This window comes from Phalacrocorax carbo, chromosome 15 (genome assembly GCF_963921805.1).
Source record: "Phalacrocorax carbo chromosome 15, bPhaCar2.1, whole genome shotgun sequence".
NCBI lineage: Eukaryota > Metazoa > Chordata > Aves > Suliformes > Phalacrocoracidae > Phalacrocorax > Phalacrocorax carbo.
Genome location: NC_087527.1, coordinates 15,255,396 through 15,271,550, shown reverse-complemented (window position 1 = coordinate 15,271,550; position 16,155 = coordinate 15,255,396). Strand labels below are relative to the sequence as shown.

The following is a 16,155-nucleotide window of genomic DNA, read 5'->3' as shown; positions in this document are numbered from 1 at the left end:
ACAAACAACATGGAGCCCTTTACCAAAAATAGTTTATTGCACAAAACTTTTAAAGGAATTCCTATGCACATTACTTTTATAATCAACATGCTTTGTATGATCATAAACATTAATTGTACATAGCGTAACTCCCCCATCCCCTGGGTTATCCACTCAAGAACATGAAATGATTAATTTCTATCTTTACAAGTACAGCCTAAGCAGACATTACTGAATGTCATGTATAAAACATAACAATATTTCATATACAATATCCAGAACATCTTTCCCTCCCCTAGAAACCTGTGCATCTGTATTGGGAATTGGGCTGCCTTTGGGCAGTAGCCCAGGACTGAAGTGTTGTTACGCATTAGTAGGAGACGTGAGAGATCAGATGACAGCTGACGAGCATTAGTAATTCCTTTGGACTGTAATTGCTTTCACATGAAAATATTTGAAGGCTGGTCATGGCAAGTCACATGCAACTATTCACACTTCCCCGGCAAAGTTAATAAAACATTCATCACAAGATTTTTGCATCACCAGTAGTGAATTTGTCATCTTTGAGTTAATTTTATATTGATAATATGATGAGTCCCCAGTGCACCTTTGATGTTGTCATAGCTAACAGTAAAAAACCCGTGCCACTGCGGTTCTCTCCCCTGAGGAGGAATAAGTGATCCATGAAAATATGAGCACTAGAACTTTCATCCTGGATATTACTCTGCTCTTGACATACGTGAAATTCTCATAGATTTCAGCTAGGATATTGCCCAAATAAACAGTATGGGATCAGATCCTCCCATTGCACGAGGGGATGAGGGGCTCAGCTGATCCCAATACAGTGCACAAGTATTTCCAAGAATTCTGGAAGACAATAGAATGGAGCATTAAGCAATGTTCAGCAACACCAGAGACTCAGTAACTAACATTTTTTTCCATTGTAGGGTTTGCTGGTTTTTTGTTGTGTGTGTTTGGTTCTTTTAAATGAACAATTATTCAAGAGTCCTCAAAAATACAACAGCATCTGCAAAAGTTATGGTGCAGCGTTTACCAACGTTCATCATTTGGGAAGCAATCTGACGTTACAGTGACATTCCTCCTTCATCCACAAGACTTGGTTTAATAGGTAGCAACTACTGAAGATGGAGACATGGAAAACACATTCTATTGCAGTGCTTGAAAGAGGAAAAGAAAAATCTCTTTACAAGATTCTTCTTCCAGTATTCCTCGGTTTTCATTCCTACAGCTGGTTTGTTTTATTGCTTAGACAGCACAGACCTGAAGCTCTGTAGAGCGAGCATGCTCAGCCTCAGGGTGAGGCTTTTTAATAAAACAGCAACTATTTCTCTGGATAACTGAGAAACATAGCTGATGAGCTTCAAAGAAAAGGCCTTGCTTTTATCACATGCAGGGTGCTCTTTCTATAAGGCTTGCCAGTGACTTCCATAACTTATCTGACTTAGTACCTCCCTGGGTTTAGACCCTCAAGCCTCACTCTCTGTCCTTCATTTAAGTAAACACATGGTGCTTCTGCTTATAGAAAACACACATGGTGACTGTAAAATGAAAATACCTACTGTCCAGGTGCTTACAGAGGGAGACAGGTGGGTCAGCGAGGAAATCTAATCTGAGCGCTTCACAACAGCGCCCTCATCTTTGAAAGGAAAGCCCTGCACCTAAGACTACTTGATTGTATAAGCTCAGATGTCTTTATAAGGAGCTAGTAAGAAAACGCAGCGCTGCCCTGAAAACAGAATGCAGTATGATTATTGGCACAAAAAGAGGAGGAGAGCAGACATTCTGAAGAACTATGAAGGTTTCTAATGATTCTGGCTTCTCTGATACCAGATAAAAACTTTACCTGTACAACTGTTGCCAAACTTCAGACATTAAACCATAACGGATTCTTAACTGTAGGCAATGTATTCACTAAAATGAACAGCAACATTAACACTGCACAAGTGTTAGTTTATTTAAAATCCTGAACATTCAATAACTTTTTTGTACTGAGTATATTATTCATTATGCAGTTTTAATTTTGTTCTTTAACAATATTGCGTATTTTTTTCTTGCGTTTAATATCCAGACAAGTTCAAGAACATGACAGCCGCGAGATAATCAGTACCATTTACTCTGCAAAGCAGACTGCAGCAGTATGCAGATGTTAACGTGCCTAAGCTAGTCTGTAAAGCTTTTGACTTTTCTTTCAATTATTTGGTAATTCTGTGTGATGGGCACCTAATGCCACGCTAATGCAATTGTTCCTCCACCAACTTCAAAACCTTGACTTTCAGCATCACTTGACTTTGATCCCAATAAAACGTAAGTTAAAATCCAGTACCAGAGTGGCATGAAACCAGTCAGTATAGACACTTTAAGTGCAGAGTGTTCAACTGGACTGGAGCTTGAATTGGTAATTACAAGAAATCAGACTTTAGATAAACACGGGTGGGTTGGGGCTTTTTGTTTATTTTTTTGCCTTAATGCAATCATTTACCCCCTGAGCAACCAAACCCATCCATAAGCATCAACGGCCTCTTTGCAAAAATACATGAACCAGAGTTTTTGGTTTTCCCCCGCCAGCCACTTAATCTACTTGTACTTATTAATTGTATTTTTTAAATGGCAAACTATAGTGGATAAAATTGACCTGTTTTCTTTATGCTTTAAAGACAAAAACATGTTAGTACATGAGTTGCCACTATATCTTCCAAATAATCTGTCACGTATATTTTGATTTGTGCTTTAGCACATCAGGCAAAGCGGTACCCCCACACTGAATTTTCGAATGAGGATGGGCTTATCACTGTGCTACGAGCCACATGGAGCAACGGGACCAAAGGTGAAGGACTCTGAAGTGGGCTGCTTTAATAATAATCTAGTCAAGGTGCTCTGCAGAGGAGCTGCCACAGTACCAGCATTTCCATTCATGATGGACACCTTGTGATTGAGGGTGCAAAAAGTAGGGGAAGTGTGTGGGAGAAGATAAAGCTAATAAAAATAATAATAATTTCATAGGCATTATAATTTTGTCTTTTAAAGTAAAAATAATTACATTTCTAAAAGCTCTGGCTTTAGGGGCTAATTTCCCCAAGCCATTTGTACAGTATGTCAAAAAACAGCAAACTGAAACGTAACGTTGAAACAATGACAGTAACAAAAAACCCTTGTGTCAGCCTTAACTTACAGTATATAAGCATATTAAAACAGATATTCAAAGTCAGAAAAGTATTATTTTTTTCTTACATATATATATATTACACGCATACCTTTTTCAAGGGCGTCTACTTCAGAAGTTGAACTAAAAAGGTGCAAGAAGTGTTTGTGCAGTGAAGCAAAGCTCCCTACTGGCCTGTGACTGTAAGAAAAAACCTAATACTTCAGAAAACATCCCAGGCAAATCTGCCAAAGGTACATACTGGTCTGCATTGCTTGTCTTTACAGTCTTGTTTCTTTTGCTATAGGTCAGAGATCACCTTCACAACTAGAAATGGCTTCAAATGAATTTTTTTCTTTAAATACAGATATCTGTAACCTGAATTTCAAGAACAAGAGATTACAGGAAGGAAGAAAGAGGATGCTCAATATATCCAGTTCTGAACCACTGCTAATAGCTGAACATGAGCAGAACTTATTTTTCCCCTGTGATCTGGATATACCCAAGATGGGGGAAAACAACACACCTCCCTCCCCCTCCCCAAATTAAAAAAAACAAAATAAAAACAAACAAACAAACAACAAACCCACCACCAAACCCCAGACATTACATAATTAACAGTCATTCCATAACAAACTCACCGAGGTTGAACAAATACAGAACTGGAACCAGATGCTCCTCTTCACCTCACTTTAAACCTGCATCTGAATCTCTTACTAAACCCCCAAATCAGCTAAATTTACCACTTGGCAGTCCCCAGCATGACAGAATTATTATGGTACGGTTTCAAACAAACCCTTGGAATAGCATGTTCTGCATTCAGTATTACACCAGTTCCTCAAAACCACGCCTTTTGCTTCTACGGGCAAAAGCACAACTGAACACCATTTTTAAAAAGGAAATAAATAAATAAATTTGATAAAGATTTGTTTACATACTTAAAGCAACAGGAAGAAAGACAACTGATAAGGAGGTTATAGTGTCAAAGCTTCCTTGCCACTAACACTACAATTCTGTTTCTTTTCATCTACAGTAGGACTCTCCTGCTGGTCTGATGCAGTTGCAGGGCTGGTAGAGGTAAGGTCCATTAGCTGCCCCTCAATCTGAGTCCACGAAGACATTGATTCATGTACTGTAATGGTGTGTTCCTCCATCTGACGCTGAAGGCTGTCCATTTCTTGCCTTTTGAAAGTAATGAGAACAAAAAAGAAATAATTAACAAGCAGAAAGCTAACTGCTAAATTCAAGATCAGAAAATTGCTTTTCTGGTTCTTGATACCTACTCCAAGACTATCTAAGCTATAGCTGTATACAAGAGAAGGAAGTCTACAGGCAGCTTAGGAATTGTCTGTCTATAGTTTAAGAGCAAAACAAATATAATATGCTCAATTCAAAAATAAGGGCCAACAATGCATCAGCTCCTTTGCTGCACACACTCGTTGCCAGGGATGACGCAGCACTGTTTCCTCAGTAAAGGCACTTAGTGACTGCAGCCTGATGAACATGGCACTCTTGCAGGTATAAAAGACAGGATGGGTGGTAGAGGTGAGGAAAGAAGCACAGCAAAAATAACCAGATAAACACATTATGACTTCAGACACCAACTTAGCAAAGCGACTAGTCTGGTAGTACAGGATCAGAGAACATTATCACAGGCTTGCTCCCCTCAAACATCAACTGAGATGGTAATAGCAACTCTATTCTAATAACCTGAACTCCCCATCTTCCTGAAGTTGTACCTTTCCTGCTCACAATCCCATGTGCAACCTTGTAAGGCAAGAGCTGAAAACATATTTTTGGCAAAATGAACTCCTTCTGTAGAGATTTCTTATTAACACGCTGCCTGGGCTAACACGAGCAGCCTTTCTGATGCTGTGAAGAGAAAGAAACACCAGCTTTTCCACCAGCAAGAACAACTAGAAATAGCTGTTTCTGGTTTGCTTTGCTGTGTACGGTTTAGGATGGACATTTGCTCTAGTTTACTGGAGAGGCTTCTTTCCCTATTTCATTACCATATAAGCAAGCACTTAAAATGACAGAACATCCTACTGTCTTAAATATAGTCCCAATAAGAGGAGAAGAATTCATTTTACAAATCCTTCTTTCCTTAGGCTTGCAGCTGGTTTCTTGGAAACATTTTTAAGATTATTTAATACGGTTGAAAATAACAGGTCATACTTCAATTGCCGAAGACAGCTGTTCAGATTTTTTAAAGGCTCCTTGCTCACAGCTGTTGATGGTTTCAACAGTTCTTCCAGCAAGGCAGCAGGCACTGGACAATCAGGAATCTTGACGGGAGTCACAGGATTTGAAGAGTTATTCTCTCCTTTCAGTTCCTTCCTCTGGTTAAAGGGGAAAAAAAAAACAGAAGAGCCAGAAATACAATTATTTCATCAGTGTCATTTTTACCACATAGAAAGAGTCTCACATCACGCTACTGGTACGTATCTGCATTATAGAGCAGGAATCAGAAGCATATTTATGTTCAGTCTCATGGGTCACAAGCAAAAGTTCCTAACCTAATGTCATCTGCTGGCCACGCTTGTAAGGAAGTGGACAGCGTCTAGAAGGACCTACTTAAGAACCCACCCTACTAAAGAAATAAACCAGGAAGGATTTAAAGCAAATGACTTGCATCTTCACAACAGATTAATAACATTCTTCCAGTAGAGTTAAGACAACAATTCAGGAAAAAAAAAATCAGTTAAGTACAATCAAAGAAATCCTTTTGGAAATTCTGGAACCTGCAGGATGAGGTATTAGGACCAATGTCTAAAGGAATGAAATGGAGGCTTCCATATGAAATTCTGTCTCACTGAGAGCATTACTTCAGGGAGGGAAAGAGCACTATTACTGCATTTTCTGTGTACCTGTAGCAAATTGGAAAACTCAAAGAAACCACTAATAGTTACCTTCTGAAACTGTGGAAGGATGAAAAACTAGACAGTATGGAGAGGACAGACACATGAACATTAAGAAAGTATTAACTATAAGAAGGTATTACCTCCTTATTTGCCCGTGATTCTTTAAGTGCTACCTTTTGGTTTACTATTGTAAATCAAGATGTAAGTGTAAGATAATACTCCAAACACAAAGATTTCTGAAGTAAGAGGTGGGAAGTCAAGATCAGCACAGTTATTTTGCCTGCAAATCTTCCTGTATTTATCATTTAAATACCAGAACATCAGTAAGTCTGTATCACAGGCAGGCATTTCAGTTTGGTTTTCACCAGGTTTCCTGCAGCAGAATATTTTCCAGTACTTTAATTTAAAAGCATTAGCAGAGTATTTTCCAGTACCCTACAACGTCTATTCTTCCTATTTAAATACCTTCTTCATCTTGCCATGCTTCAGGTCCAGCTTCAGTTGCTGGTTCTGCTGCAGTAGCGACTTCATGCTGTTCTTCAGTTCAGTCACTTTAGCCTGCAGCATAAACTTATCCTTCTGAGTCACTGACAGGTCTTCCCTCACCATTTCCAACTCGGTCTTGATATTCTAAATGGGAAAAGACGAGAATGAACGTGATACAGGGAAATGGTGTAAAAATTCCAGCCAACTAAGGTTTTTGTCATTTTTTTTCAGTTTCCAGAGGAAACTAGGAAAAGAAACAACACTTAACACTGCTGTTTCAAACCAATTTGCCCTGGCAGAAAATCAGACATTAGATAAAAAAGTCAGTAGCCTATTTTAATGGCATAAGGTCCAGGAAATAAGAAGCTAGCAGCACAGTCAAAGTCAAACTGAGAAAAGTAAAGACAGTGCAAAACAAAGAGTGAATAAGTTTTTATGAATAAAAAATTATTTAAAAAGTAGTATCAGAAAGGTATCACTATGAGTATGCTTTTAAGCAATGAAAATATTGTTTTAATTGCCCCTCTACAGCAATACCAGTTATCCACCAGAATCCCCACTGGCTAGATAAATACCTGCAAGACAACTTGTATCCCTTCTAACTCCTTGTGGCTACGCTGTTCGCTCATATCCAACTGCTGCTTAAGGGTTTCAATTTCTCTTTCTTTTCGTTCCACTTCCCACTTGAGGTCTTCCACCTACCGGGGCGGGAGGGGGGGAAAGTACCTTTAGCATTATCTATAGGTGCAAACAACCACAAAACTTGCAACATGTTATTATCTCATGAACCCTTCCTGGTCGTAAGAAAACCTAGCAAAACATTAAAAAATACTGAATTAAATGAAGTCATAGAATGCATCATAAATAAGGATAAACACAGTAAATGTGCAGTTTTTACCTCTTGGCTTACTACAGGCTGTTCACTAAGCTTGTCATCCAGCTTCTTCTGCAGAAGTTGGAGCTGAGACCTGGCTTCTGCCAGCTCTTGCTGAAACTGCGATACCTCCTGGGAATGTTTTTCATCCTCTACCCTGCACAGTGGGATTAACAGACACAGCAGTTATTCAATCTGTCCTTCAAAACAAGTACTTCACTGGGCTAGCTTTGTAACCATAAATGACATGACAGCACATGGCACCTGGTTAGTTACAGCTCTGACTGAAGGCTTTGCCAACACATTCACAGCAAGAGTGAAGTCACAAACAGGTTTTATATGAGACAGATGCATGAATATATTATTAACATTGCAAAAGAAAAAAATTCCTTGTGCACTGGTAATAGTCCAGTTACAAAGAGTAGATTATGCAGTAAAAAAAACCCCAACAAAACAAGCAAAAACCCAACAACAAACCCAGAAAACAAACAAACAAACAAACATACCAGAACAAAAAACCTGTCAGCAATTTTGCTTTTGTTTTAGGAGGAATAGGGTTAACCTTATATCTGCTCTCATGTAGGTCTGATAATTTCTTATAATTTAAGAAAATATCTTCTATACAAGAAAACAAATTGAATTTGAATATATTGTGGAATATATTCAACAATCAAATTCATCCTCTACGTAGTTGCTCAGGAATGTAAAAGAGAGAAGAGTAACAGGTTCTATATGAAGTATTAAACCTTACTGGTAACATGAAATGGTAGAAATCTGTGCTGAAACTCTAAAAAAAGCAGATGGTGAAGCCTAAATACAGCACATTTCAGGTCTAACTGAACTCTGAAAAGACAGAAAAATTCAAGTATTTGTCTAGAGTCCAAACACGCTCAGCTGGGGTACATCTCAACATAATCCACTCCAGAGCGGCCAAACCAAAAATTCACTAATGTATTGCTTTTTCAGAGGATTTACTGTATTTACTACTATGCTCTTCCTAGAAGGGTTGGACTAGATGATCTCTGAGGTCCCTTCCAACCTGTGACTCTGTGATACTATTCTCTAAGAACTTTACGTTTACTTACCGCAGTTTGTCCACTTCAACCTGAAGGGCTTGGACAAGCAGTTCTTTGGCATGTAGCTCTTTCCTGATTTCACTGAGCTCAAGCACAGCAGCCCTGTAATGACGGCGGTTATGTGCTGCATCCGCTTTGGCTGCTGCTTCCTATAAGGAAAAAAAAAGATGCAATTTTTCTTTGTTTTATCACTGTAGGTGAATCATAAAGGGAGCTAGGCTAAAGGGGTACCAGTCGAATCAAGAAGGAAGCTATCCAGCTGTTAACACTTCTGTTTTTGTCTAAAAAATTGTTAGAGTTGTTATCCTTATCAATGCTAATGGCAGTTAATAACTATATATAATGGAAGAAGCACATTTGCCAGACTGCTTCTTCACTGTGAATTTTCAGATGAAGTACCATCACTTTGGGATATGTCCCATGCATTACAAGTCATAACGGAACTTTCCTCATAGTCAATGAGTGTGCTTAACACAGGGCGCAACAGAAAAGACATCAACTGACCTGCCAGCCACTGGCCATCATGACAGAGACCCTGCAGGAAGCAGTAAGTTATAAAGCATAGATTTTGCTTCAAGCTACTTTTCAAATACCTTATATTGAAATCACCGTTTAAGTAAACAAACGAAAAGATGAGCCATTACCTGCTTCTTAAGGTCTTTAACTTTTAACTTTTCTTTCTCTAAGGAAGCCTGTAAAGCTTGAATAAGTTGTTGCATTTGCTGATCTTCTTCCTCCTTCCGCTTTAGGACTGCCTGAACCTGTGTCACATCACAAAAACAAACACGCACTTTGTGTGGGCTCACTGGAAGACCAGAAGTGCCAGTAGGGGAAATATAAACACAAGCCAATGCAGGAATTGCAAAACTACTCTCTGCTGTTCACTGATAACTCTTTCCTCATGGTACCCTTCAACCTTAAGAGTAGCTATGGTTAAGTGGTAGCTCATTGCCTATGTTCCCATTTGCATATACCCCACAAATATATTGCTATTGGCAGAAAAACCGTTCATCTCAGTGAATCCATATGTAACACAGTTTGTTCCAACTAACGAGGTGAGCCACACTTTCACTGTTGCAAATATTTTAATGCAATTTCGTTTCTTCCAAAAGGAACAACTCTGTTTAGTGCAAAGTCTCATTTCCAATCTCTTGTTTAGCCCCCTGTATTACTGCTATTAGGCAACACACGGGAGACCCAGATCTGGAGAAAATGCACCAACTTTGTATCATATGAGTGAAGAAGTCTAGATCCTGTTATCAGAAATATGAGCTAATTCCTTTCTTAAGGCATTACATCAAAAGGTCAAATACCTGTAGATTCAGTTGTACCAAGTCTGCCTCTCTTTTTGCTAATGCTGTTTCGAGGATATTGTTGTGCTCCCGCAAGGCGGCGTTGGACTGACTAAGACCTGTAAGTTTTCCTCGTTCATGCTCCAGTTCAAGGGCCAACTTCTTATTAATTTCTTCTAAACGTTTTATCTTCCTCCTGAAGCCTCTAGATTCCTGAAGCTACAGCCAAAGAAAAAATCAAATCAAACAAACCAACCGAAACAACCTCAGATTACCACCACAAAAAAGTTGCTTTTCCAGAGTGGGATTTCCTTTTTTTTTTTCTTTTTTTTTCTTTTTTTTTTCTTTTTTAAATGAACAGTACAAAATAAGTTCAATTGGATATTTTTTTTCTTCTTTTTGGAAGACTAGAATGCTTGCTAGAAAGCAGAATCCAGGAGTACTCTTGATCTGCACCTGAGCAGTAGTTAGATAATTCTTTTGTGCAACTCTACATCTGAACACCACCACCCTGCCCTCAAAATCACTGATCATCCATGACTTTAAATAGTTTCAAAAGATAATGATTCATGCATCCCCACCATCTCATGACCAGACACAGCTGGTATCTAATACCGGAATTACTTTTTCTCTCATCTTCTCTTCCCCTATATGACAATGATTTATGGAACAATAAAGAACCAGCACAGGGCAGCAAAATTAGCAAGTGCCACTGACACAGTGTTTCCTATGTAAGATTCTGATTTCCTGCACTGTTGGAATCAAGTTAGAGTACTAAAATTTCTCCCTGCCTCTCAGGCACTTTTTACTGTCACCTTCCCATCTACCACGCAAATTCAAGCCATCACCTCATCCTCAAGTTCCAGCACTTTCTCTCTGTATTCTTCGAGCTCCTGGCTGGTAAGTGAAATCACTTCTTGCAACTCTTTTTCCAGCATCAACTTACTGCTGCTAACAGCTTGTAATTCTGTCTCCAGAGCTTGAATCCTTTCCTGAAGACAAAGGGATCACAACCGTGATTAATGTATCACCCAATTACAGGAGTAATTTTGTTTTTGTTAAAAAGCCTACTTCTCTAGCAAATACTAAATGAGATGCTAGTGCTTAATGTAAAGGTCTTGCTCAGAGCTTTCAACCGTTGCATCCAGCCACTGCTGTTAGTGTATCTGATATCTTGCTCCATTGGTCCAAGGAATTGGAGCTTCCCCTGGTAAATTATTTTTCTTATCACAGGCATAACATATATAAGTAAATTATGACCTCCCTGAAGAACTTTTAACTGTCAATGAGCAAAAGGCAGTAAGAATTAGAATTTGGGAAAATCTTCAGATGCTGAGCCTTTAAAAAAAAAAACAACCAAACAAAAAACCCAAAAACAAAACAAAATCAAAACCCACAAACCCAAAACAAAAACCCACCACCAAAAAACAAACCAACAATAAAAATTAGTCAGGAAATTTAGCACTAAGGCTGATCACCCTCTTGAGCCTGGATTACAACTGGTAACCTGAAAGAGACAAGTGAAATTAAACCCCACCCCCCGACCAACCAAACCTAAGCCTGCCAAATCACCTCTCTCAAATGCAGTTAAGGAAATGCACAGTGCTCAGAACACTGGTACCATGTACTTGTCTAGCTTTATATTCCGAATATTTTCACCACTTCAGTGTAAAATAATATATCAAGATTTATATTTAATAACAAGGTAGCTCTGTCCTTGTACTAGCAATGTTAAAAGACATCTGCATACTTGAGCAATCTGGTTGCTTCCACCATCGGTGATTTGCGCTTTTAGTTTGCTCAACTCTGCTTTGGCAGATTCCTTTGCAGCGAGAGACTCCTGCAGCCGACGACTAAGAATGCTCACTGCATTCTCATAGGCTTTATGTTTTGCTTTCATCTCTTTCTGAGCACTTGTCAGATCTGACCCCAGACGCTTCATTTTCTGTTTCTGCTCGGTAATGGCCCTGGAATGAAAGGAAAAACAAAACATCAGGTAAAACAAAAAACTGCCTGAAAACTGTACTACAAGGTTGATTTTTCACATGGCCCAACAAAAAACAACATCCACTTCTCCCCCTTATCCCAGAGTCACCCACCTCATCAGAGAAAGCCATCAGGTTGGTAAGGTGCATTTTGGGCCTTTACAAGACAAGACCTTGAAGACTCTTGAAAACATTCTAAGAAACTACTTACAGTAATTGAAAGGTCTTTGTCAGAATTATTAAAACTCCAATATGAAGGAATATATACTACTATCTCCAAAAATAACACAGAATTTAGATTAAGAATCCAGTCTAATCTGAGATTCTTGCTGGATATGTCAGGTATCACAAAATCCCTGTTATCACCAGTGGGGGCGGGGGGGAAAGTAGTTCTCATTAATGCCAACATTCTAGCCAGTCAAGGCTAAAATTCAGTGAACGGTAGTTAGGATTAGCTCAAATATGTACATTGTATGGCAGACACTGTTGGTTAAAAGTGTAAGTGAATCAGAGGAGAAGCTGCAACTCCTGCATAGCATGCAACCAACGCTTTGCCATGGATATGACTCTATGACTCTCTGACTATTTAAAATTTCCCAAAGGCAAGACTAGGGAATAGGGAAAGAGTGGTTGCTAAAAAGATGAATATGAAAAACAAATGGCATAGTTCTTTTGCCTGTGCTAAAAGAACACTTACTTTTTTGCTTCTTCTTGCATTTGTTCTACTTGTTGTTTTAATGCCTGATTTGCCTCAGCAAGAGATGCCATTTGCTCCTTATCGAACTGCAAAGACTTAATAGGAAAGAAAAAAACACCCATGAGAATAAGAACAAAAGCACGTTTGCTGTATGTTGGATTATAAAAGAATAAGCGTGAAATTTCAAATTACTTTTGACTCTAAATATAAACCGTTCCAAGGTTCTCCATCTCCTTTCTCTTTCCCTTTTATTTCTTCTTTAATTCCTCCTGCTGTGGCCACCACCATAACCTGTATGAACAGAGTTCTTGTTTGCTCTTTGCTCTCAGGTGCAGTTCACTTCGGGACCAAGGAAACTGCTCCCACGTCACACCTCTACCACTCCTGCAGCGTGCTTCTCCCCACTTACTTGCACGAGACATTAATAAGCAGTCAGGTATTTACAGAATGTTGGTAGGCATAAGCTCAAACGTATAGACAATATTAAAAATGTAACCAAGAACCTTAACTTGCAGGTGGTCATTCTGTTTATTTCCAAAGTTAATAGAGATAGCAACCTGTCCTGGATGTAACACTCTCAAAGTCCAAAGCTTAACACCTTCCATACCTGTAGCCGTGTTTCCATATCGTCTCGTTCTTTCTGCACTGACTGAAGATGATTTTCTATTTCCACCATCTGCTGGTGAACCTGAGATACCTCCTTCTGCAGCTTGGAATGTTCCGATTCAAGTGACTGTTTTTCAACTTGAGCTTTCAGTAGCTCTCGTTTTAATTCTCTCACTTCTGAGTCCAGACGCTTCTTTGTAGCTTTCAGTTCACTAATCAGCTGGTCCTTAGAACTTGCATCTCTTCGATAAGCTTCCACCATTACCTTGGACACAAGAGTTTCCAGAGGACAACGTCACCTCTGTTACAGCTTTATAGTAAATTAGTCTTAAATTTCTATTTACTGATATTCTTCTAGTATGGGGGGAGAGGGGTGCATCAAAATAAGAGAAACCAGCATCATCATCTGTAACATATTTTCTCTGGTTCAAAGACTTTTGTAAACTCAGCTATCAAACACCAGTACATATCAGCAGTTCATATAAAACCCCCAAGTAAGAGCGTTTATAGCAGTATGGGATACTCTTCACATTCTTTATGGAACCACACTGATTACAGGCCTTTTTTAAAAAACTAAAATAATTGTAAAAAATTAACCATCCCACGCACACAATTAATAACTTTTGCCATGAAAAGAGGGCTTAACTGCAACTGACAGTTTAAACAGCCTTTCCAAACTTAAACCTGACAAGCTAAAACAACCTTTGGCATTAGGTAATAAGCAGTCAAGCAGTAAATTAATGGTGCCACCCTAAACATAAGACACATATATCTGCAACACTAACGGCATATCAATTTCAAATTAACATTTCAAAACTGTAAATTCAGAATAAAATTTGCAATAAAGCACTTAGTTTCCAACTAATGACCAAAGCAACTGTTGTTTTTCAAAGCTGCAGGAAAATGACAACATGAAGATTTTCATGAGTGCTTTTGCAAAAGCAAATCTATTATCAACAAATCAGAGAGGCTTTATATGGTGGATCATTTGGCAAACTCTGTGAAGTCCAATGAAAGCATGAATTGGTTGGTGGATCTGTTTTTATGTTAGTTACAGATCAAAATTCAACTGTACAAAGTACAGAAACTGTATACTTTTGTCACAAAGTTCTTTGATACAGAGAACTGATTAAAGAGTCCTCACAAACCCCTCAGAAGTACATGCCTTCACTGTGAAAAAAGGTATATTCCTTGGTTTTATTTCTTTGAAATAGTTTGCTTTTGCTTACCTTCTGCTGCAGGAACTGCTCCTTCAATTTCTGAACCTGTTTCTTAAGGCTGGCATTTTCTTGTTGCAGATTTTCTACCTGCCATAGGGAAAATAAGCACACACATTGCTTTACATGTCAATTGTTATATTCTACGTTATTTCAAGCAATGACAGTATCTTTTGCTATGCTTGTACCAACTGCCTAATCTAATGAGGGTCCTGTTTCTGACTAGGCATCTCAATGGCACTGTTAGATAAGTCAATGTTTTATACAGATATACATTCACACAGGTCACCACTCAGTGAGCCTTGTCAACCCTCAGGAATGTGTGAAGTCCCCTTATGCTGCCATTGCAGTTCTGGTATGCATCATTAGAGCACGCATGTTGTGTCTGGATGGCACCCATTCACACATACACAATCAACTGAAGAAATCAGCTGGTTCTTTGAAGGAGAAAAATGCAATCTTTATGTTACATGTATTTCCATAGCTCTTCACTACTTCTATCGGTAATACTATCAAGTCCTATTATTATCTTTAAAAGAAAACTCTAAAGATTACCAGGAACTCATCATTATCAGGATTCAGTAAGAAAGCTCTTGCTATGGAGCTTGGATGCTCTAAAAGATACAGAGTATACATGACTATCAAACCAAGGCGTGAAAGGAAGAGTCACTGTAATTTAAAGCAGCCACAAAAAAGAATAAGGATACGCATTAGGTTTGGTCTTGTGAAACAGTTCAGTGACTAGAAAAAAGCCTCAGTGAGTGTACAGCAATATGCAAAAGCACACCCTGGTATACTGTTTCAAGAGAAAAGGCATAATTAAACATGACCAAATTACTGCATAAGGAAGATGTTTGGTCCACAGTGCCACAGAAAAGCAGCACACCAAAAATTACTTCCAAAATTCTGATCTGCACTCAAAATTACTGCTTTGTAAAACTGGTAGATGTTAGAAAGACGGTGGCTCTTGGAAACAGACAGGAGACGACCAATTAACCTCAGCTTCCATCCTATGTGCCACAAACGCATGCACATATAGATACGAAGGGATACTAAACTGTAAGCTCTCCAATGATGTAACAGGATGGAAAGCGTCAGACAGTCTACCAACAGGGAAAAATGAGAACTGAGTAAAATATTCCCACTAGCTGAATGTCGCAACTACATACATAGACAAGCTCGTGTGTACCAATCTCCTCATGTAATTGGCTCTATCGTGTGCCTGTGGCAGTACTTCCCTGCAACAGCTACTTTAAATAAAACACTTTTAGGGGTTCGGTACCTGGCTTGACCTGATTGCCATTTCTTCCCTCAGTTGTTCCAAGATTTCCGATGCTACTTCTGCATCTTCTCCGAGGCGCACTGCTCCTTCATCAAGCTGCTCTTTGCTTGCTTTTGCTGCCTGCAGAGCTACTTCCAAGACAATCTTCTCATTCTGCAAATACTGGATCATGTCATCTTTAGAAGTAGCATCACTTTGGAACTCTTCTAATCTGGCCTTCAGTTCATCATACTGTGTCTGCAGGTCATCCAGGGACTGCTCTTTGGTGTGCAATGTCTCTTGGGTCAGAGTGAATTGCTTCATTAGGTCTAGGTGTTCTTGCTGTAAAGATTCAAGCTGCAGATCTCGCTGATGCAAAGTCAACTTGACCTGGAAGAAGTATTTTAAGATTAAATTAATACAAAATGAATATAATCTTTGTAAATGTACTCCAATCAAAAGAGAATATTTTAGGTTCTAGGAGAAAACAGCAGAAGGTGCAAATATTTAACTTTCCTAGACCACTTCTTCTATTTGCTCTATTGATTGCATTGATTGCCTTCTGCAGCATCTGTAATTTTACAGGCTAAGCAACAACCAGAATGACAAGCCTGAAATATTCTTAAAATTCACGGTATTCTAAACTTTTATGTGAAAA

At 38.8% G+C, this 16,155-nt stretch overlaps 1 protein-coding gene across 3 annotated transcripts in view; it reads right to left on the bottom strand.

Moving 5' to 3' along the window:
* Positions 1-15: 15 nt before the first annotated feature.
* GOLGA3 (golgin A3) overlaps positions 16-16,155 on the bottom strand; it is a 30,732-nt gene continuing 14,592 nt past the window's right edge. For all 3 annotated transcript variants that reach the window (XM_064466522.1, XM_064466525.1, XM_064466524.1), the window contains 14 exons: positions 15,519-15,887; positions 14,249-14,326; positions 13,021-13,284; positions 12,414-12,508; positions 11,482-11,698; positions 10,580-10,723; positions 9,753-9,950; positions 9,084-9,200; positions 8,449-8,588; positions 7,388-7,520; positions 7,065-7,187; positions 6,469-6,633; positions 5,318-5,481; positions 16-4,321 (listed from right to left, as the gene is read on the bottom strand). In XM_064466522.1, the coding sequence (XP_064322592.1) occupies positions 4,114-4,321; positions 5,318-5,481; positions 6,469-6,633; positions 7,065-7,187; positions 7,388-7,520; positions 8,449-8,588; positions 9,084-9,200; positions 9,753-9,950; positions 10,580-10,723; positions 11,482-11,698; positions 12,414-12,508; positions 13,021-13,284; positions 14,249-14,326; positions 15,519-15,887 (2,415 nt within the window). In that variant the 3' untranslated portion in view covers positions 16-4,113. The remainder of the gene's footprint in view (positions 4,322-5,317; positions 5,482-6,468; positions 6,634-7,064; positions 7,188-7,387; positions 7,521-8,448; positions 8,589-9,083; positions 9,201-9,752; positions 9,951-10,579; positions 10,724-11,481; positions 11,699-12,413; positions 12,509-13,020; positions 13,285-14,248; positions 14,327-15,518; positions 15,888-16,155) is intronic.